Raw genomic sequence first — 21348 nt, forward strand, 5'->3', positions numbered from 1 at the left:
CATCATGGGTTCGCGGAGTCATAGACATAGTGTGTAAACTTTGCTACAGTGTCGTAGCTGCACCACAGAGCAACACTGCAAAGTTCACTAAACATAGATGTTTACATTTTTCATTTATTTCTTATATTGCAAACATTTGCACTGCATCAGTATTTGCACACTATTTTATATTATTTTTTGACAATCTTTAAAGTCATTATTCAATACATTGTTATTGTTAAATAAATATCGTCAAATAATCGAGATCTCAATTTCAGTGAAAATAATCATGATTATCATTTTTGCCATAATCGAGCAGCCCTAGTGCAACACAATGATCTATGCTAACCTGAACAAGGAAGTATATTCTGCAGAATGTATTCGTGTTGATAACAGCTGATGACACTTTGCATAGGATATCATTGAAAGACCATCTGTTATCAGCCCAGAAGCTCACACAGCACACCACACATATATACACTCGTAAACAGGAGCACCATTGCACATGAAAATAATTGCAAATGCAAAAAATGAATTTCTGATGCAAATCCCAGAAGATTAGTTCTGTAGCTGCAGAATTACCAGAAACTGCAAAACAACTGCAAAAAACCAAAACAAAACAAAAAACCAAACCAAACCAAACCAGTGGTGCCTGTCAGTTGCTCAGATGGTAGCTGTCAGCTTTATGCAGGTTACACATAGATTTACACACTCTGCTCCCAGGTAAGTCACCTAGTATGATAGCCACAACCCTAATAATCCTATTTGGATGATATGAGTCAGTGGCAGAAACACAATCATATAATAATGAAAAACAAATCAACAACCCAAGCAGAAAACTTAGTTTATCAGTTCCCAGAGTCAGAACCAGACACGGAGAAGCTGCATTCAGCTTTTATGCTCCTTATATCTGGAACAAACTCCCAGAAAGCCTCAGATCAGCTGAAACACTCAGTTTATTTAAATCCAGGTTGAAGACTCACCTATTCTCAGCTGCATTTGAATAAAGCACCAAATCCACACTTTAAGCTTAAATTTCAAAACTTACATTTAACTACTGATTTTATCTACTGTTCTGATTTTATCTGTTTTGATTTTATATACTGTTGTTTGTTTGTTTGTTTGTTAATTAGTTAGTTAGTTTATTTGCTTGTTTTATTCAATTTTAAATCATGCTTTTTATTTGTTCTTGTTTCTAATGTCTCTGTAAAGCACTTTGAATCACCTTGTTGTTGAATTGTGCTATACAAATAAACTTGCCTTGCCTTGCCTTGCCTTTAAAACCCTTCTAGCAAAATAAGTTTTTTAAGTTATGGAAGCTGCTATAGCGTCTTCTCTCTAAGATCACACATTATGCTGCCAATGTAAGAATATATATATGAACACAAAGGCTCCTAATGCTTGAATGAATAATTGCCAGTTTAATTTTTCAAACTTTAAGGCTTTTTTCACTGCTTGAAGAATTCCTTTGTCCTGTTCTGGAAGCTTTTCCCAATAATGACGTGGAGAATGGGGATAAGGACACTGTTGAAGAAGAGTAAGTACATGGAGACCTCTTGGATGATTACAAGTATGATGTGACATTTCAGCAACACTAGTAACGATGCCACGTGGACTGGCACCCAGCAGATAAGGTATGACAGTACAACTGCCAGGATGAGAGTCGTGGTCTTCTGCTCTGTTCTCTCAGGTTTTAAAACCCCCATTAGCCTTTTTCTCAGAATTTGAATAATTCTGACAGCGCAGAACGAAATAATGACAACAGGGATGATAAAGTTGAATATTATGTCTCTCACCTCATACAGCAGATATTGATCTAGTGAAGTGGAGTCGAGTGTACATTCAGTTGTATTTGACTGAGGGTTGAATTCTAACTTAATGATGATGAATATGGGGAGAGCAAAGACCAAACCAAAACTCCACACAAACAGACATCCCAGTTTGGCATAAAATGGCCTGCTCATCAACTCGTGGAAAAGTGGGTGCACCAGTGCCACATAACAATCTAAGATAGCCAGAACAAGAAAGTAGATATTGCAACATGTACTCATTCTTATAACAGCTGGTATCAGCTTGCACAGGCTTTCACTAAAAGGCCAGTCATAGTTGGCTCTTGCATCATCAACCCAGAAGGGCAAACAGCACACCAGAAGAAGCTGAGTTCCAGTCAGCTTGCTCAAGTGGATCTCAGTCACAGTGCAGGCCTTCTTGTGGAAGCAGAAAACCATCAGCACAAAGGCATTAAAGATGAATCGAAGCACACTGATGACATAAACCGGAGCCATAGCGATGATTATGTTATTGTTGTCAACAAAGATGTAATCACAATGGTCTTCACTTGTGTTGCTTTGGTTTCCGGACATCTTCAGTGTCAGGAATTAAGTTGGCAGGGATGCTGGAGTGAAATAAAGGATACCAAAATAGGAAACATAAATATAATTTTAACTGGTATTGTTCTAACATAATTTGTTATGATGACAGAAAATATAGAGATGCAATTCTGAATAAGACTGTTATATAACTAACAGGCTTCAGACCCTGAGTGACCTGAATTGGAATAGGAGAAGAAAATGGATAGGTTGATAGTATTTGATTCAATTTTAAAGACCATCATCATATTAGAAAACATGCATAACCAATGCACAATTTAAATCATATTAAGAGCTGAGCGTGCTTTCCAGCATCATAGAGTCATCGCCACAACACCAGCTACATAAAACAAGTTCACAAGTTTTATTATGCTTTTTGGGGGAAGTCTGTATTAAATACACTTTCGTTTGTGCTAAATACATTACTATAAACGTTGTTACTGCATGAGGCTGAATTTGATCAAAACACAAAACATGCTGAGACAAAATCAGTTAATCTGCCGTCTACTTGTCGACACGTTACAGTACACCTAAGAACATCACTGCTTCCAAAACCTGTGCAGCTGTTAAACTGAAGAAATTTCCTTTTTTATACAGATAGTGCCAAAAAGTCAAAAACACTGTTCCTGATGGACAGTGATTTAGACCTTGCAAATATTCCAACTAAAGGTAAAGACATATCTTGCAGGCAAATTGGTCTGTGCTCCTAATGGAAAAAGAGCAAACAGCCAGCTACACTCTCTCAGTACCTTCTGCTACAGTCTTCTTTCTGAAATGCTTAATTTAAAGAAGAAACTAAACTGATAGTCAAGTGATTTCAGATAAGAGAGACATCACACCCAGGCTATGACCACTTCCTTTACTCTTCACTGAAGTCCTTAGTTACTTCTAAACATTTTTTTCTCTGGGTTGATTTTATAAACAAAAATGACCCTATTATGGACAGAGAAAATTTTCCATTTATTAACTTAATGCCAACATGTTAGACGCTGTCGTTATCGATTAAAATACACAGGAGACTTTTAACGACATGTCTATTCCAAACTACAGATCCTGATTCATTTTGACTGCAGGAAAGACCTGGAAAAACTTTCAGGCTTTCACCTTTAACAGGTGTTTTTTAAGATATTTGTGTTGAAACATGACAAAAATGCCTGGATGTCTGCCAGTGCATCATTTTAAAAATATAGTCAATATCTTGAAATGAATTTGATATGCTACTTCAAAGCACATTGTGTGCTGTCTGTCCTGCGTGCTGCATAACAACAACAATATTTAGTATTTACTGCTGTTTACACTTAGCTAGATTAATGCGATGGTGTTGTGTTTAGTATGTTGCTTTGGTTTTTTTGCTTGTTTTCTATTCTTTCTCTCTCAACAGGTGATCCAGGAGATTTTTTTTCCCCTTTCTCACTGTCCCTCTTCCCTTCTGTTTTTCTTTTCCTTCCTCTCTTTTTTTCTCCCTTTCCTATCCCTCACTCATGTCTGTCCCGTCTGTAACAACTGAAAATAAAATAAAATAAATAATAAAAACAAAGGTCGATCAAATGGACCAATATGGCAATGCCATGATGATCCATTTGGCAAAATAAATCCATTGGACAACAATTCTGAAGGCTAAAGAACCAAATGGGACAGGCAAAAAAATAAAAACAAATAAAAAACAAAAGAAAGAAATGAATTTGATATATAAGGCTAGAAATTCACAGCAATCATTTAAGTTCATTATATATTTTGAAACTTTGAGTCATAACATTTTTATTCAATTCAGATATGGTCGAGCAGAAGGCCCACGTTGATTTGAGATGGGGTGATCCATATGAGAAACAGAAAATACACGATTATTATATGTTTATATTTTCTGTTCATATGTTCTTTGAGAGTTAAATACATAAATGTATGATGTGATTTATTAAACCGTCACAATTTTTCTTACACAGCATAATTATGTTGTGATTTGTTTGAATAAATAAGTCACACGGTGAGTAGAAATTAACTTTTTTAATTCATTGACAACAAGTATTAATACAGTAGCTGCAGAATTACCAAACACTATTTGCATGTACAAGAATTTAGAAAAAGAAATTTTAAGAAGACAGTTGCCCAGAGGGCAGCTGTCAGCTTTATGCAGGTTACACATAGATTTACACACTCTGCTCCCAGGTAAGTCACCTAGTATGATAGCCACAACCCTAATAATCCTATTTGGATGATATGAGTCAGTGGCAGAAACACAATCATATAATAATGAAAAACAAATCAAAAACCCAAACAGACAACTTAGTTTAAAACCCTTCTAGCAAAATAAGTTTTTTAAGTTATGGAAGCTGCTATAGCGTCTTCTCTCTAAGATCACACATTATGCTGCCAATGTAAGAATATATATATGAACACAAAGGCTCCTAATGCTTGGATGAATAATTGGCAGTTTAATTATTCTACCTTTAAGGCTTTTTTCACTGCTTGAAGAATTCCTTTGTCCTGTTCTGGAAGCTTTTTCCAATGATGATGTAGAGAATGGGGTTAAGGACAGTGTCAAAGAAGGCTAAGCACACACAGACCAAATCGATGATTTCCAGCATGATGTGACATTTCTGACTGTCAGTGTTTTCGACCACAAATATTGTCACGCAGAATATCACCCTGCAGATCAGGTATGACAGTACAACTGCCAGGATGAGAGTCGTGGTCTTCTGCTCTGTTCTCTCAGGTTTTAAAAACCCCATTCGCTTTTTTCTCAGAATTGTAATAATTCTGACAGAACAGAACAAAATAATGACAACAGGGATGATAAAGTTGAATATTATGTTTCTCACCTCATACAGCAGATATTGATTTTGTGAAGTGGAGTCGACTATACATTCAGTAGTATTTGACTGAGAGTTCAATTTTACCTTACTGGTGATGAATATGGGGAAAGCAAAGACCAAACCAAAACTCCACACAAACAGACATCCCAGTTTGGCATAAAATGGCCTGCTCATCAACTCGTGGAAAAGTGGGTGCACCAGTGCCACATAACAATCTAAGATAGCCAGAACAAGAAAGTAGATATTGCAAAATAAATGCATTCTCACACCAGCTTTTACCAGCATGCACATGCTCTCACCAAAAGGCCAGTCATTGCTGAATCTTGCATAATCAAAGACGAAGGGCAAACAGCACATCATAACAAGGTGAGTTCCAGCCAAGTTGCTCAGGTAGATCTCAGTCACAGTGCAGGCCTTCTTGTGGAGGCAGAAAACCATCAGCACAAACGCATTAAAGATGATTGCAAGAAGGCTGATGACATAAACTGGAGCCAGAGTGAAGTCATTGTCAAACAAACAATGCTCTTCACTTGCGTTGCTTTGGTTTCCAGTCATCTTCAGTGTCAGGAATTAAGTTGGCAGGGATGCTGGAGTGAAATAAAGGATACCAAAATAGAAAACATAAATATAATTTTAACTGGTATTGTTCTAACATAATTTGTTATGATGACAGAAAACATAGATACACCTAATTCTGAATAAGACTGATATGTAACTACCCGGCTTCAGACCCCGAGCGACTTGAATTGGATAAGCAGAAGAAAATGGATTGATATATAGTATTTGATTCAGTTTTAAAGACCATCATCATATTAGAAAACATGCATAACCAATGCACATTTTACATCATATTTAGAGCTGAGCGTGCTTTCCAGCATCATAGAGTCATCGCTAGAGCACCAGCTACGTAAAACAAGTTCACAAGTTTAGTATATCCATCCTCACATTTGGACACAATTTAAGAGAATTAAAATTTAGATTTATTATATTTTTTGGGGGCAGTCTTTATTAAATACATTTTCGTTTGTGTTGAATACATTACTATAAACGTTGTTACTGCATGAGGCTGAATTTGATCAAAACACAAAACATGCTGAGACAAACATGCTGAGACAAAATCAGTTAATCTGGAGTCTACTTGTCGACACGTTACAGTACACCTAAAAACATCACTGCTTCCAAAACCTGTGCAGCTGTTAAACTGAAGAAATTTCCTTTTTTATAAAGATAGTGCCAAAAGGTCAAAAACACTGTTCCTGATGGACAGTGATTTAGACCTTGCAAATATTCCAACTAAAGGTAAAGACATAAGAAAGTAAATTCCAAGCCAAATTAAGCGTTTACATATCTTGCAGGCAAATTAGTCTGTGCTCCTGATGGAAAAAGAGCAAACAGCCAGCTACACTCTCTCAGTACCTTCTGCTACAGTCTTCTTTCTGAAACGCTTAATTTAAAGAAGAAACTAAACTGATAGTCAAGTGATTTCAGATAAGAGAGACATCACACCCAGTCTATGACCACTTCCTTGACTCTTCAATGAAGTCCTTAGTTACTTCTAAACATTTTTTTCTCTGGGTTGATTTTATTAACAAAAATGACCCTATTATGGACAGAGAAAATTTTCCATTTATTAACTTAATGGCAACATGTTAGACGCTGTGGTTATCGATTAAAATACCAATACAAGACTTACTCTGCTGTAAGAACACCATAATACTGATGATCCAACAAAGAAAGTCAGAGACAACATGTACACAAAATGTGATGAACGGAGGTGAAACAGGTGGGGAACAGAACAGAGCTGAGGTAAGTCAGGAAATAGGAAAGGGCAGAGAAAGTAAGTAAAACTAAACGACATGGGCAGAAACAGAAACTTTAAAAGTAAAGACAGGAACTGATGAAAGGGAGCAGACAAACCAGAATACATACAAACCAAAATGGTGCGATAAGACAGACTGAGCACGACACGAGGAGACATAATGACAGAGACAACTAGATACGAGACATGAGGAACAAAATCAACACACACACAAAGTAATCATGAAGAGTCAGCACAGCTGGAGATAACAAGGCATAGCAGAATCTAGACACAAACGGGAAAGGTAAAAAAATATAGACCACAAGAGGCCAAAGACCCAAATTAAAAAGACGAAGCAACAAAACAGGGCAAAGCCTAACATTAAGATGGGGACTTGACAGTAAAACACCAGAGGAACTGAAATAACGCCAGAAGGAGTGATATTTCTGACAGAACCCAGAAATGCAATAATAATCACAGGCACACTAACAAAGCTCAGCCTAAAATAATAATTAAACTAAAGCTCAAGAACAGCAATGAAAAGCAAACTAAAATGCTCAATTATAAGAAGAAGACGCAAGATAAGCCAAGAAAAATTGCAAAACATGACAGCTGCTTAATTCTCTGAGTGTTTAAACCCACTGCTAGACTGTTTCTCAGAGCTTTTCTAATGCTGTGCAGAAGGATAACAGGGATGATAAAACTAAAAATAATCAGCATCCTCTCCATCATTAGATATGGATCTTTTGTGAGATTAAATGTGCATTCAGTAACATTTGACTGAGGGTGAATTTTGACCTTCCTGTAGATGAATGCGTGAAGAGTAAAGACCCCACACAAACAGACATCCCAGTTTGGTGTAAAATGCCCTACTCTTCCTCTCATAGGAAAGCACCAGTGCAACATGTGATCTATGCTAACCTGAACAAGGAAGTATCTTCTGCAGAACGCATTCGTGTTGATAACAGCTGATGACACTTTGCATAGGATATCACTGAAAGACCATCTGTTATCAGCCCAGAAGCTCACACAGCACACCACACATATATACACTCGTAAACAGGAGCACCATTGCACATGAAAATGGTTGGAAATGCAAAAAATGAATTTCTGCTGCAGATCCCAGAAGATTAGTTGTTCCTTTGGTACTTAAGATGACAGACAATATTTATTTATATTGATAAATATATTTCTATATAACAGTGTTTGAGGGTACTCCTTTAAAAAGTGATGTCTAGGCGCACCTCACTTATATATTTATGTATGTATAAATTATATTTATAATAGGCGAGACCTGTGTTTGGTTCTCTAAACTGTGGCATGCTTGTTATCAGATCATCAGATAGTTGGATGTTTTGCTTATATTTTCAGTAGTTTTGTTAGATGATGGTATATATGGCACTTCACAGCATTCATCTTTCAGTGACAAACATTATTTTTTTCAATGTATTTCACTTTATTTTAGGCTATCATCAGTTTAGAAAGCATTCATGGCCAGTTTTTATTTTCTAGGATTCATTGGTTACAGCAAGAGTAGATTTGCATGAAAGGAAATGGTTTGTAATGGACAGATGCAAGGTGATCAATGGCCACAGCCTCGTGCAGTAAAGATGTATCACAAGACGGTTGATCTGTTTGTCTCACTAACAAACTAAACATGGCACTTTTAGAGGGTACAGCAGCCATGGCAGTTTGTCTTGAAATAGCAACAGTAATCTCCATATTTAGAGCTTTTTCTAAAAATCCATTTTTGACTTTAATCTCGAAATATTGACTTTAAAAAAAACTTCACTTATGTGCAAATAAAGTGGCGGGTAATTTTAAATTCTATCAGCTCAACACACAGCGAACACACAAACTGTTTGTATGCTGTGTCGCACAGTGTGTTGCTAGCTAAAGGCCCAGCTGTTGTCTTTCACAGGGAGAGAAAGAGTGAGAGATAACTTTACCCTGAGAATAGAATAGAATAGAATTCAACTTTATTGTCATTGCACATGCACAGGTACAGGGCAACGAAATGCAGTTTGCATCCATCCAGAAGTGCTTTAGTGATATAGATATATTACAATATATATTAGCAATAGTATAGATATGTAAGTATATTACAGAAATGGGTCTATTATGGTATGTTATAATGTACACGGTATGAAGTATGTTGTGAATATTCTATAACTATAAGTATGTACAGGCTGTAGTGAGTATAAGCTATGTACAGGCTATGAACAGGATATAAATATGAAAAAAAAAAACAAAAAACTATACAGAAATCTGAGATATACAGTTATACAGAAATGTGAACTATGCAAGTTCTAAACAGTTGTAGGATTAAAAATTATCGTATGTACAGAATGATTATTTACACAGAACTATACAGTAGTGCAGTTAAGATAAGTGAGATATGTGGATAATTCCTACAGAGGCTATATAAAGTGCTAGTGTTTGTGAGTGGTGGTTCAGTCCATGTTATTATTGTGTGTTTGAGGGTACGGTTGTCCATTGTGTGTGTGTGTAGGTGGTTCTGGGTGTGTGTATGTTCAGTCCATGTGTTAACGTGGGCCAGATGTCAGGAGGCAGAGTTCAGGAGTCTGACAGCTGTGGGGAAGAAGCTGTTCCGGTACCTGGTGGTCTTAGTCCGGAGGCTCCTGTAGCGCCTCCCAGAGGGCAGGAGGGTGAAGAGTCCGTGTGATGGGTGACTGGGGTCTTTGATGATTTTCCCAGCCCCTTTCAGACACCGCTTCCTGTAGATGTCCTTTATGGCAGGAAGTGGTGCTCCGGCGATGCGCTGGGCAGTTTTCATGACCCTCTGCAACGCCTTCCGGTCCGAGGCAGAGCAGTTCCCGTACCAGACTGTTATACAGTTGGTCAGGATGCTCTTGATGGTGCAGTGATGGAAGTTCACCAGGATGTCTGAGGACAGGTGGTTCTTCCTCAGAGTCCTCAAGAAGAAGAGGCGCTGGTGAGCCTTCTTGACCAGCTTGGAGCAGTTGGTCGTCCAGATGAGATCCTCGGAGATGTGGACTCCCAGGAACTTGAAGCTGCTCACACGCTCCACAGCCGTCCCCTTAATGTGGATGGGTGGATGTGGGTCAGCATTCCTCCTGTAGTCCACGATGAGCTCCTTAGTCTTCTCGGTGTTAAGCAGCAGGTTGTTTCTGTCGCACCACTCAGCCAGACGATCCACCTCCTCCCTGTAGGCAGCCTCATCATTGTCACTGATGAGGCCAATCACCGTGGTGTCATCTGCAAACTTAACGATGGTGTTGGAACCATCAGCAGGTCTGCAGTCGTGGGTGAAGAGGGAGTAGAGGAAAGGGCTCATCACACAGCCTTGTGGTACACCGGTGTTCATCGTGATTGTAGATGAGCAGCGGTTATCCAGCCGGACATGTTGGGGGCGGTTGGTCAGGAAGTCCAGTAACCATTTGCAGATGAGGGAACTGATGCCCAGGTCTGTCAGTTTCCTGATGAGTTGTGAGGGGTGGATTGTATTGAATGCTGAACTGAAGTCTATAAACAGCATTCTGGCGTAGGTGTTGTTGTTGTCCAGGTGTGAGAGGAGACAGGATTTCAAGTGTGCTAGGACCAGCTGCTCTAAGCACTTAGTGATGATGGGGGTGAGTGCTACTGGGCGGTAGTCATTGAAGCTAGATGGGTTGGAGTTTTTGGGTATCGGGATGATGGAGGTGGATTTGAAGCAGGTCGGTACCACAGCGTGGACCAAGGACAGGTTGAATATGTCTGTGAGCACTCGTGCAAGCTCCCCAGAACACGCTCTGAGAACACGCCCGGGGATGCCATCAGGACCTGCAGCCTTGTGGACATTGATCCTGCTCAGCACCGCTCCTACATCGGTGGGGGAGAGAGTCAGAGGCTGGTGGTCTGGCGTCATGTCTGTTTTGGTTGTGGTTGTGGGGTTCCCTCGCTCAAAACGAGCATAAAAGTTGTTGAGCTCGTTGAGGAAGGAGACATCAGAGGATGCGGGGGAGGGTTTGGTGGTCCTGTAGTCTGTAATGGTCTGGAGTCCTTGCCACATGCGTCGGGGGTTGGAGTTGGAGAAGTGTTCTTCTGCCTTCTTTTTGTAATGGTGTTTGGCTTTTTTGATGCCCTTCTTTAGATTAGCCCTAGCTTCTTCACTTCCTGCCACCATCAACTCACTTCAGTTTGCTTACCGGACTAATCGTTCCACAGACGATGCCATATCTCACCTGCTCCACACATCCCTGAGTCACCTGGACACTGGCAGAGGGAATTATGTTAGGATGCTGTTCGTGGACTACAGTTCAGCATTCAACACAATAATTCCCTCTAAGCTTTTCACCAAGTTGACGGATCTAGGACTCAGCTCATCACTGTGTCAGTGGACCCTCAACTTCCTCACAGACAGACCCCAATTAGTGAGGGTGGGAAAACAAGTCTCCCCCTCCATCTCACTCAGCACTGGAGCGCCTCAGGGCTGTGTTTTAAGCCCCCTGCTGTACTCACTGTACACTTATGACCAGAGGTGGGACCAAGTCATTGTTTTGCAAGTCTCAAGTAAGTCTCAAGTCTTTATCCTCAAGTCTCAAGTCAAGTCTCAAGTAATGTCAGGCAAGTCAGAGTCGAGTCTCAAGTCACTGGTGTAAAAGTCCGAGTCAAGTCACAAGTCTGAAACTTTGAATTTCAAGTCCTTTCGAGTCTTTAAAAAAAAAAGAAAAAAGAATGTTGCAGTTATGCTAAATGTAAATATCAGACCTTTTATTTTTTCAATCTGTATTTTTCTCAACACATGACAAAATAGTGAACTTAGAAAATATACACAAATTGTGAAATTGCACCTCTTTAAAATGCAGCTCAATTAAACCTAGCTCCAAGAATAATTTTCACCGACAGTTCTGAGATAAGCTGCATGTTATTCTTGGATGCGGTTGTAGGACCGGCTTTAAAATCGCATGACAAAAATATCATACACATTAAAAAAAACTGTATCACCAACGTAGCCTGGACAACATTTGCTAGTTAGATGAAGTCAGCTATCTCATCGTAGCATATTTATATGCATATTTATAATTATACGGTTCTTGGAGTGAGTGCATACACTCGTGAAGTTTAGTAACTTCAGGTCACTGCAACAAGCCCAGGTACAGTTTACCGCCGGATGGGTGCAGGACCTTGAAATGCACCGTGTAGAACGAAAGACCATCGTACGTATCATAAGTTTACCAGTCTCACAAATCGTCTTCATAAATACACATTCATTAACCATTTATTAATAGGACCTTTGAGCTCAACGGTAATTAATTAGTAGTGGAAATAATTTCTGGTACGCGTTACAGAAATGTAGCAGTGACAATAATATTGTATGCTGTAATCGTACTGGGCAATTAGTGATACAAAAAACCTGTTTTATCCTGTGAATAAAAGTATACGTTTTTGTCAATGTACCATAATAACAGAAGCGAAACGCAATATTGTGTCAGGACAATTTACTATTTATGCACAATTAATAAAGGAGCATAGCGCGACAATTTCTGTTCAGCGCCAGACTTGCTTGTAACCTATATCACCAATTATGTTAAGAAAAATGACGTATTAACTACTACAAAACACTGACCTTCGTGTAAATGCTTGGAGCAGACTAACCTGTGAGCTGGAGTGTTCTGGGACGTTATATTTGGTCTTTGAATGGCTGCAATCCAGGCCATCCGTCGCCTGTTTGTCACTTCGGAAACATGGCTCGAACAATTTCTCTTCAACGACGTAATCCGATAACAACCGATCTCTTTACCCGTCGGCTTCCCGTGGCTGTCATGCGACCGGCTATTGCAGTTATTAATACAACAGCTTCTTGCCATTTTTGTGTTTCTTTTTTATCGCTGTGTGACTGATTTCAATTGAAAGCCTGCGTGCGCTAGTACCGCTTGCCACGAGTTCCCAGAATCCTTTGCGGTTTACCCCTGAATGACGTCACATTTTCAATCTCTATATAATATGCATGTTAAATTTTATATTTGGGGTGAAATATCAAGTCTTTTCAAGTAAACCGGTTCAAGTCCAATTCAAGTCCCAGGTCATTGGTGTAAAAGTCCAAGTCAAGTCACAAGTCTTAGAACATTTTTTCAAGTCAAGTCTAAAGTCATAAAATTAATGACTCGAGTCTGACTCGAGTCCAAGTCATGTGACTCGAGTCCACACCTCTGCTTATGACTGTGTAGCCACATCAGACACCACTTCCATTGTCAAGTTTGCTGACGACACTGCTGTTGTGGGCCTGATCTCCGACAACATCGAGACGGCCTACCTGGAGGAGATTAGGCACCTGGAGCCCTGGTGCCAGGAGAATAACCTCCTCCTAAACATCAGCAAGACTAAGGAGCTGATCGTGGACTTCACTACAAAGCAGGCGAGGAATTACAAACCCCTCATCATCAGTGGCACGCCAGTGGAGAGAGTGGACAGTTTCTGATACCTGGGTGTCCACATCACTCAGGACCTGTCATGGTCCTGCCACATCAACTCCCTGGTTAAGAAAGCCCGTCAGCATCTCTTCTTCCTTAGAAGACTTAGAGACTTCCATCTGCCACTGAAGGTGCTCAAGAACTTCTACTCCTACATCATCGAGAGCGTCCTGACGGCAAACACCTGCACCTGGTTTGGGAACAGCACCAAGCAGGACAGACGAGATCTGCAAAGGGTGGTGCGCTCAGCCGAACGCATCATTCAATCAGAGCTCCCTGACCTGCTGTCCATCTACACCAAGCGGTGCAAGTCCAAAGCTAGGAAGATAATGATGGACCTCTCCCATCCCAACAATGGACTCTTCTCACTGTTGAGGTCTGGGAAGCGCTTCCGCTCCCTTAAGGCCAAAACAGAGAGAATGAGGAGGAGCTTCTTCCCCCAGGCTATTCGGGCCCTGAACCAGGTGTAGGACTGGACTCTCCCACACACGTCACTATAAGACTGGACTCTCACACACGTCACCACATGCACCACCACACATTTCCTATAATCCTATAATTCCTATAATTTATAATCTTTATAATCTCTTCTGCAATTTGCACATTCTTTACTGTAAATTCCTAAGTTAATTTGTAAATTTGTAAATTTTGTAGTAACCTGTAAATTGTAAATATTGTAAAACTTTTTCTTCTGTTATTTAATGGTCGGGCATTGTACAGCTACAAGCATTTCACCCGCATGTCATACTGTGTATGGTTGTGTGTGTGTGACAAATAAAATTTGAATTTGAATTTGGCTGTACTGTAGGCGTGTGCATCTCCTGACCTAAAGGCAGTGTTGCGGGCCTTCAGGAGGAGACTAACATCCCGGTTCATCCAAGGCTTCTGGTTGGGGTACATGGTGATCCGTTTCTGGGTGGTGACACTGTCTGTGGTTTTGGAGATGTAATCCAGTACAGATGAGGCGTACTGGTCCAGGTCTGTGTGGGTGAACATATTCCAGTATGTGTTTTTAAATCTGTCCTGGAGCACTGCGTCCGTCCCCTCTGGCCACACTTTAATTGTCCTCACAGCAGGTTTCACACGTTGGATGGCACGTAGGAAGACAAGCACAACATTTGAGAAAGAAAAGAGGTTAGATTTAAAGGTAAGGACTGCTCAGTGATCCTCGATAAACTGCAAATTTAAATCTGGAATACACAGACTTTGATTTGGGTTTCCATTATAGCGACCCTTAAAGGGAGCAGCCAAAAAACAACAGTGAAGAAGAAAATGTAAAAACATGAGCTAATTAAGAAGGAGACTTTTAACGACATGTCTATTCTAAACTACAGATCCTGATTCATTTTGACTGCAGGAAAGACCTGGAAAAACTTTCAGGTGTTCACCTTTAACAGGTGTTTTTTAAGATACACATGACAAAAATGCCTGGAGGTCTGCCATTGCACCATTTTAAAAATATAGTCAGTATCTTGAAATGAATTTGATATGCTACTTCAAAGCACATTGTGCGCTGTCTGTCCTGCGTGCTGCATAACAACATTCAATATTTAGTATTTACTGCTGTTTACACTTAGCTAGATTAATGCGATGGTGTTGTGTTTAGTATGTTGCTTTGTTTTTTTGCTTGTTTTCTATTCTTTCTCTCTCAACAGGTGATCCAGGAGATTTTTATCTCCTGGTTCATACATAAATGTATGATGTGATTTATTAAACCGTCACAATTTTTCTTACACAGCGTAATTATGTAGTGATTTGTTTGAATAAATAAGTCACACGGTGAGTAGAAATTAATTTTTTTATTCATTGACAACAAGTATTAATACAGTAGCTGCAGAATTACCAAACACTATTTGCATGTACAAGAATTTAGAAAAAGAAATTTTAAGAAGACAGTTGCCCAGAGGGCAGCTGTCAGCTTTATGCAGGTTACACATAGATTTACACACTCTGCTCCCAGGTAAGTCACCTAGTATGATAGCCACAACCCTAATAATCCTATTTGGATGATATGAGTCAGTGGCAGAAACACAATCATATAATAATGAAAAACAAATCAAAAACCCAAACAGACAACTTAGTTTAAAACCCTTCTAGCAAAATAAGTTTTTTAAGTTATGGAAGCTGCTATAGCGTCTTCTCTCTAAGATCACACATTATGCTGCCAATGTAAGAATATATATATATGAACACAAAGGCTCCTAATGCTTGGATGAATAATTGGCAGTTTAATTATTCTACCTTTAAGGCTTTTTTCACTGCTTGAAGAATTCCTTTGTCCTGTTCTGGAAGCTTTTTCCAATGATGATGTTGAGAATGGGGTTAAGGACACTGTCAAAGAAGGCTAAGTACACACAGACCAAATTGATGATTTCCAGCATGATGTGACATTTCTGACTGTCAGTGTTTTTGACCACAAATATTCTCACGTACAATATCACCCTGCAGATCAGGCATGACAGTACAACTGCCAGGATGAGAGTCGTGGTCTTCTGCTCTGTTCTCTCAGGTTTTAAAAACCCCATTCGCTTTTTTCTCAGAATTGTAATAATTCTGACAGAACAGAACAAAATAATGATAACAGGGATGATAAAGTTGAATATTATGTCTCTCATGTCATACAGCAGATATTGATCTAGTGAAGTGGAGTCGACTATACATTCAGTAGTATTTGACTGTGGGTTCAATTTTACCTTACTGTAGATGAATATGGGGAAAGCAAAGACCAAACCAAAACTCCACACAAACAGACATCCCAGTTTGGCATAAAATGGCCTGCTCATCAACTCGTGGAAAAGTGGGTGCACCAGTGCCACATAACAATCTAAGATAGCCAGAACAAGAAAGTAGATATTGCAAAATAAATGCATTCTCACACCAGCTTGTACCAGCATGCACAGGCTTTCACTGAAAGGCCAGTCAATGCTTAATCTTACATCATCAGTCCAGAAGGGCAAACAGCACATCAGAACAAGCTGAGTTCCAGCCAAGTTGCTCAGGTAGATCTCAGTCACAGTGCAGGCCTTCTTGTGGAGGCAGAAAACCATCAGCACAAACGCATTAAAGATGATTGCAAGCAGGCTGATGACATAAACTGGAGTCATACAGAAGATTAACGTGTTGTTGTTAAAAATGGTGGGACAATGGTCTTCACTTGCGTTGCTTTGGTTTCCAGTCATCTTCAGTGTCAGGAATTAAGTTGGCAGGGATGCTGGAGTGAAATAAAGGATACCAAAATAGAAAACATAAATATAATTTTAACTGGTATTGTTCTAACATAATTTGTTATGATGACAGAAAACATAGATACACCTAATTCTGAATAAGACTGATATGTAACTACCCGGCTTCAGACCCCGAGCGACTTGAATTGGATAAGCAGAAGAAAATGGATTGATATATAGTATTTGATTCAGTTTTAAAGACCATCATCATATTAGAAAACATGCAATTTTACATCATATTTAGAGCTGAGCGTGCTTTCCAGCATCATAGAGTCATCACCACAGCACCAGCTACGTAAAACAAGTTCACAAGTTTAGTATTTCCATCCTCACATTTACAGACAGTTTAAAACAATTTAAATGTGAATTTATTATATGTTTTGGGGGGCAGTCTTTATTAAATACATTTTCATTTGTGTTAAATACATTACTATAAACGTTGTTACTGCATGAGGCTGAATTTGATCAAAACACAAAACATGCTGAGACAAACATGCTGAGACAAAATCAGTTAATCTGCCGTCTACTTGTCGACACGTTACTGTACACCTAAGAACATCACTGCTTCCAAAACCTGTGCAGCTGTTAAACTGAAGAAATTTCCTTTTTTATACAGATAGTGCCAAAAGGTTAAAAACACTGTTCCTGATGGACAGTGATTTAGACCTTGCAAATATTCCAACTAAAGGTAAAGACATAAGAAAGTAAATTCCAAGCCAAATTAAGCGTTTACATACCTTGCAGGCAAATTAGTCTGTGCTCCTGATGGAAAAAGAGCAAACAGCCAGCTACACTCTCTCAGTACCTTCTGCTACAGTCTTCTTTCTGAAATGCTTAATTTAAAGAAGAAACTAAACTGATAGTCAAGTGATTTCAGATAAGAGAGACATCACACCCAGTCTATGACCACTTCCTTGACTCTTCAATGAAGTCCTTAGTTACTTCTAAATATTTTTTTCTCTGGGTTGATTTTATTAACAAAAATGACCCTATTATGGACAGAGAAAATTTTCCATTTATTAACTTAATGGCAACATGTTAGACGCTGTGGTTATCGATTAAAATACCAATACAAGACTTACTCTGCTGTAAGAACACCATAATACTGATGATCCAACAAAGAAAGTCAGAGACAACATGTACACAAAATGTGATGAACGGAGGTGAAACAGGTGGGGAACAGAACAGAGCTGAGGTAAGTCAGGAAATAGGAAAGGGCAGAGAAAGTAAGTAAAACTAAACGACATGGGCAGAAACAGAAACTTTAAAAGTAAAGACAGGAACTGATGAAAGGGAGCAGACAAACCAGAATACATACAAACCAAAATGGTGACAGACAGAGACAACTAGATACGAGAAAAGGGAAGAAGCTAAATGCAGCTTCAAAGTCACCAGTAACAAGAGCTAAGAAGGTCTCAATTAACAAGCATATATAATAAATTATACAGAATACACACAATTAGAAGATAATATTCAGCCTTCAAATTTTATTTGAATGGTGCCAAATCACAAAAACAGTCACCTCAAGGTGTGTTTATATTATAAGGTAAAAGACGCTAAGATAAGTACAAAATAAGCCTTGCAAATTACAATAAATGTATAGAAGAATCACAGGGATATAATACCACACCTAACAAAACTATAAACAAAACTACCTTTCAAAAACGAAGAGCAGAGATTTAAATTAATCTCCAAAATATTCATGAAAAACCTCAAAACAGAAGATGACACTTTATGCATAAAAAGCAGATATTGATTCAATATTAAATGCCTGCCTCCGTGTTAATGTAATTAAATAATCCTAGACATAATTGTTGCAAAGGACTTGAGTTGAATAAATACTCGATACAATAAGTTGAAGAAAACAAAATTTAGATTCTTTGATAAGAAGTAATAAAACTGTCGCTGACACTATTTGTTTCCAATAATTAAACAAAGTAGAACTCACTTTTTTCTCTTTTGTTTTTTCCTTTTGAATACTTTTTATTTTATTTGCTTCTCTGTCCTTTGTCTAGAGCATGGATGCAAGCTGCAATTATTGCAGTCATACATGTTGTAAACTTCTGTAATACAACAGGGCCACCCTAACTGTGAATCTGGATTATATGTGCAAATGACAGGAACATATTCATCTTGCACAGAGGACAAAAAATGTGTTTCTCTATTGGAAAACACTGATTGACTGTTCCACAAATAACACAATTTAAAACAGCAGCTGGTTGGGGCTTCTGTGCTTACAGCCAGAGCTGTGTGCCTGAGAAGCTCTTATCAAGGATATCCATCATCCATCATGGTGGTCATCCTGTGTCTTTCTGTGTCTGCTTTGTGTGCAGAGCATTGGTTCCTCACCTGTTCTGCTCACCTGCTGATGACAATCAACGAGGCAATACTTAAGGGCAGGGCATCTACTCATCTACTCTGTGCCAGTCTGTCAGCTATCTCATGGTGGTAACCAGGCTGTATCTTTACGTCTGTGCTCTGTACTTATCTTGATTTCCTTGTGTCTTCAGTTTCTCTGCCACTTCACTGCTTAACACACTCCTAGCTCAAGTCTCTGGATGCTGGTCACTTTGGCAAAATTCACTGAATTGCCTCTCACCTTCTTCCCGTCACTCTTGGATTCTTGGAAACAAGGCTGAATGGGAAAATGGGATTTAGAAGGGTTCTAAAGAAGGCTTAGTATGCAGAATCTCAGTATTTATTCTGTCGAGTAGATCTAGTATCCTGCTCATGGGAGAATGGGCACCCAGCAGATCAGGAATGCCAGAATGAACAACTCACAGGATGAAAGTGGTGGCCTCCTACTCCATTCTCTGAGTGTCTCACCCCTCTTTTTCCCAGTGCGTGAATAATTATGACAGTACAGAAGGAGATCATGGAAACGGAAATGATGAAGCTGAAGATAATGGTCCTTTTTGTTTTTATCGATATAAAAATTTGGAAATGTACCGATACGTGATCAGAATTATAATATTTTTGACTATCTGAGGCAAAAAAATTTCAGATTCAAATCAAATCGAATCGTGGATCAAATTGATTCGGGAGCTTGTGAATCAGAATCGAATCGATTGTAGAAATCGGTGGCGATACCCAGCCATAGCCCCAAATGCAGACTACAGGAGACTTGAAGAAATAAAAAAGTGAGCTTCATTGCAGCTGATTCAATGCTAAAAGAAAAAATCCAAACAAAGGCTTAGAAAGTCCAAATAGCACCAGGAGGAGAAAACACACTAGGAACTAGACAGATGGACACCAGAGGCTTTAAACACACACATAAAGTAATCATGAAGAGTCTGCACAGCTGGAGATAACAAGGCATAGCAGAATCTAGACACAAACGGGAAGGTAAAAAAATATAGACCACAAGAGGCCAAAGACCCAACTTAAAAAGACGAAGCAACAAAACAGGGCAAAGCCTAACATTAAGACGGGGACTTGACAGTAAAACACCAGAGGAACTAAAATAACGCCAGAAGGGGGGATATTTCTGACAGAACCCAGAAATGCAATAATAATCACAGGCACACTAACAAAGCTCAGCCTAAAATAATAATTAAACTAAAGCTCAAGAACAGCAATGAAAAGCAAACTAAAATGCTCAATTATAAGAAGAAGACGCAAGATAAGCCAAGAAAAACTGCAAAACATGACAGCTGCTTAATTCTCTGAGTGTTTAAACCCACTGCTAGACTGTTTCTCAGAGCTTTTCTAATGCTGTGCAGAAGGATAACAGGGATGATAAAACTAAAAATAATCAGCATCCTCTCCATCATTAGATATGGATCTTTTGTGAGATTAAATGTGCATTCAGTAACATTTGACTGAGGGTGAATTTTGACCTTCCTGTAGATGAATGCGTGAAGAGTAAAGACCCCACACAAACAGACATCCCAGTTTGGTGTAAAATGCCCTACTCTTCCTCTCATAGGAAAGCACCAGTGCAACATGTGATCTATGCTAACCTGAACAAGGAAGTATCTTCTGCAGAATGCATTCGTGTTGATAACAGCTGATGACACTTTGCATAGGATATCACTGAAAGACCATCTGTTATCAGCCCAGAAGCTCACACAGCACACCACACATATATACACTCGTAAACAGGAGCACCATTGCACATGAAAATGGTTGGAAATGCAAAAAATGAATTTCTGCTGCAGATCCCAGAAGATTAGTTGTTCCTTTGGTACTTAAGATGACAGACAACATTTATTTATATTGATAAATATATTTCTATATAACAGTGTTTGAGGGTACTCCTTTAAAGATTGATGTGTAGGCGCACCTCACTTATATATTTATGTATGTATAAATTATATTTATAATAGGCGAGACCTGTTTTTGGTTCTCTAAACTGTGGCATGCTTGTTATCAGATCATCAGATAGTTGGATGTTTTGCTTATATTTTCAGTAGTTTTGTTAGATGATGGTATATATTGCTTTTCACAGCATTCATCTTTCAGTGACAAACATTATTTTTTTCAATGTATTTCACTTTATTTTAGGCTATCATCAGTTTAGAAGGTGGGAATGGATGTTTGTGTCTGTGTGTGCCTGTATGTCTTTGTCTATATGTCAGGTTGGGTATCAGACGCCACCTCTCTGGGGACATCTCAGGCCCTCCAAGGTTTGGAGGCCTATCTCCACCCACCACCACTTCCCCTGCCAGTGGCGGACTCCCTCAGGTGTCGGTGCGTTGGTGGTTCTTTGTGTCTGGGGGTAGGCGTCCGGGT

The 21348-nt window shown here is 39.2% G+C and overlaps 3 protein-coding genes across 3 annotated transcripts; all 3 read right to left on the minus strand.

The window, feature by feature from the left end:
* Window positions 1–1427: 1427 nt before the first annotated feature.
* LOC146686371 (B2 bradykinin receptor-like) lies at window positions 1428–2366 on the minus strand. Its single transcript, XM_085442554.1, has one exon. The coding sequence runs from the start codon at window positions 2340–2342 to the stop codon at window positions 1428–1430; it is 915 nt and encodes a 304-aa protein (XP_085298680.1). The 5' UTR covers window positions 2343–2366.
* Window positions 2367–4384: 2018 nt separating this feature from the next.
* Window positions 4385–5740, minus strand: LOC146686372 (B2 bradykinin receptor-like). The gene has a single exon (XM_085442012.1). The coding sequence runs from the start codon at window positions 5711–5713 to the stop codon at window positions 4805–4807; it is 909 nt and encodes a 302-aa protein (XP_085298138.1). The 5' UTR covers window positions 5714–5740; the 3' UTR covers window positions 4385–4804.
* A 9441-nt stretch (window positions 5741–15181) lies between these two features.
* LOC146686373 (B2 bradykinin receptor-like) lies at window positions 15182–17415 on the minus strand. The gene is made up of 2 exons (XM_085441824.1): window positions 17352–17415; window positions 15182–16601 (listed from the first exon to the last, which is right to left on the minus strand). The coding sequence occupies exon 2, from the start codon at window positions 16567–16569 to the stop codon at window positions 15646–15648; it is 924 nt and encodes a 307-aa protein (XP_085297950.1). The 5' UTR covers window positions 16570–16601; window positions 17352–17415; the 3' UTR covers window positions 15182–15645.
* Window positions 17416–21348: the final 3933 nt, after the last annotated feature.

The sequence above is a fragment of the Copadichromis virginalis genome, linkage group LG19 (genome assembly GCF_057382275.1).
Source record: "Copadichromis virginalis isolate Kocher_CV1m ecotype Utaka linkage group LG19, C_Virginalis_male_GT1.1, whole genome shotgun sequence".
NCBI classification, from domain to species: domain Eukaryota; kingdom Metazoa; phylum Chordata; class Actinopteri; order Cichliformes; family Cichlidae; genus Copadichromis; species Copadichromis virginalis.

Coding starts and splice junctions, on each gene's coding strand:
- LOC146686371 (XM_085442554.1), bottom strand. CDS start 2,342: ATGTCCGGAAACCAAAGCAACACAAGTGAAGACCATTGTGATTACATC.
- LOC146686373 (XM_085441824.1), bottom strand. CDS start 16,569: ATGACTGGAAACCAAAGCAACGCAAGTGAAGACCATTGTCCCACCATT.
- LOC146686372 (XM_085442012.1), bottom strand. CDS start 5,713: ATGACTGGAAACCAAAGCAACGCAAGTGAAGAGCATTGTTTGTTTGAC.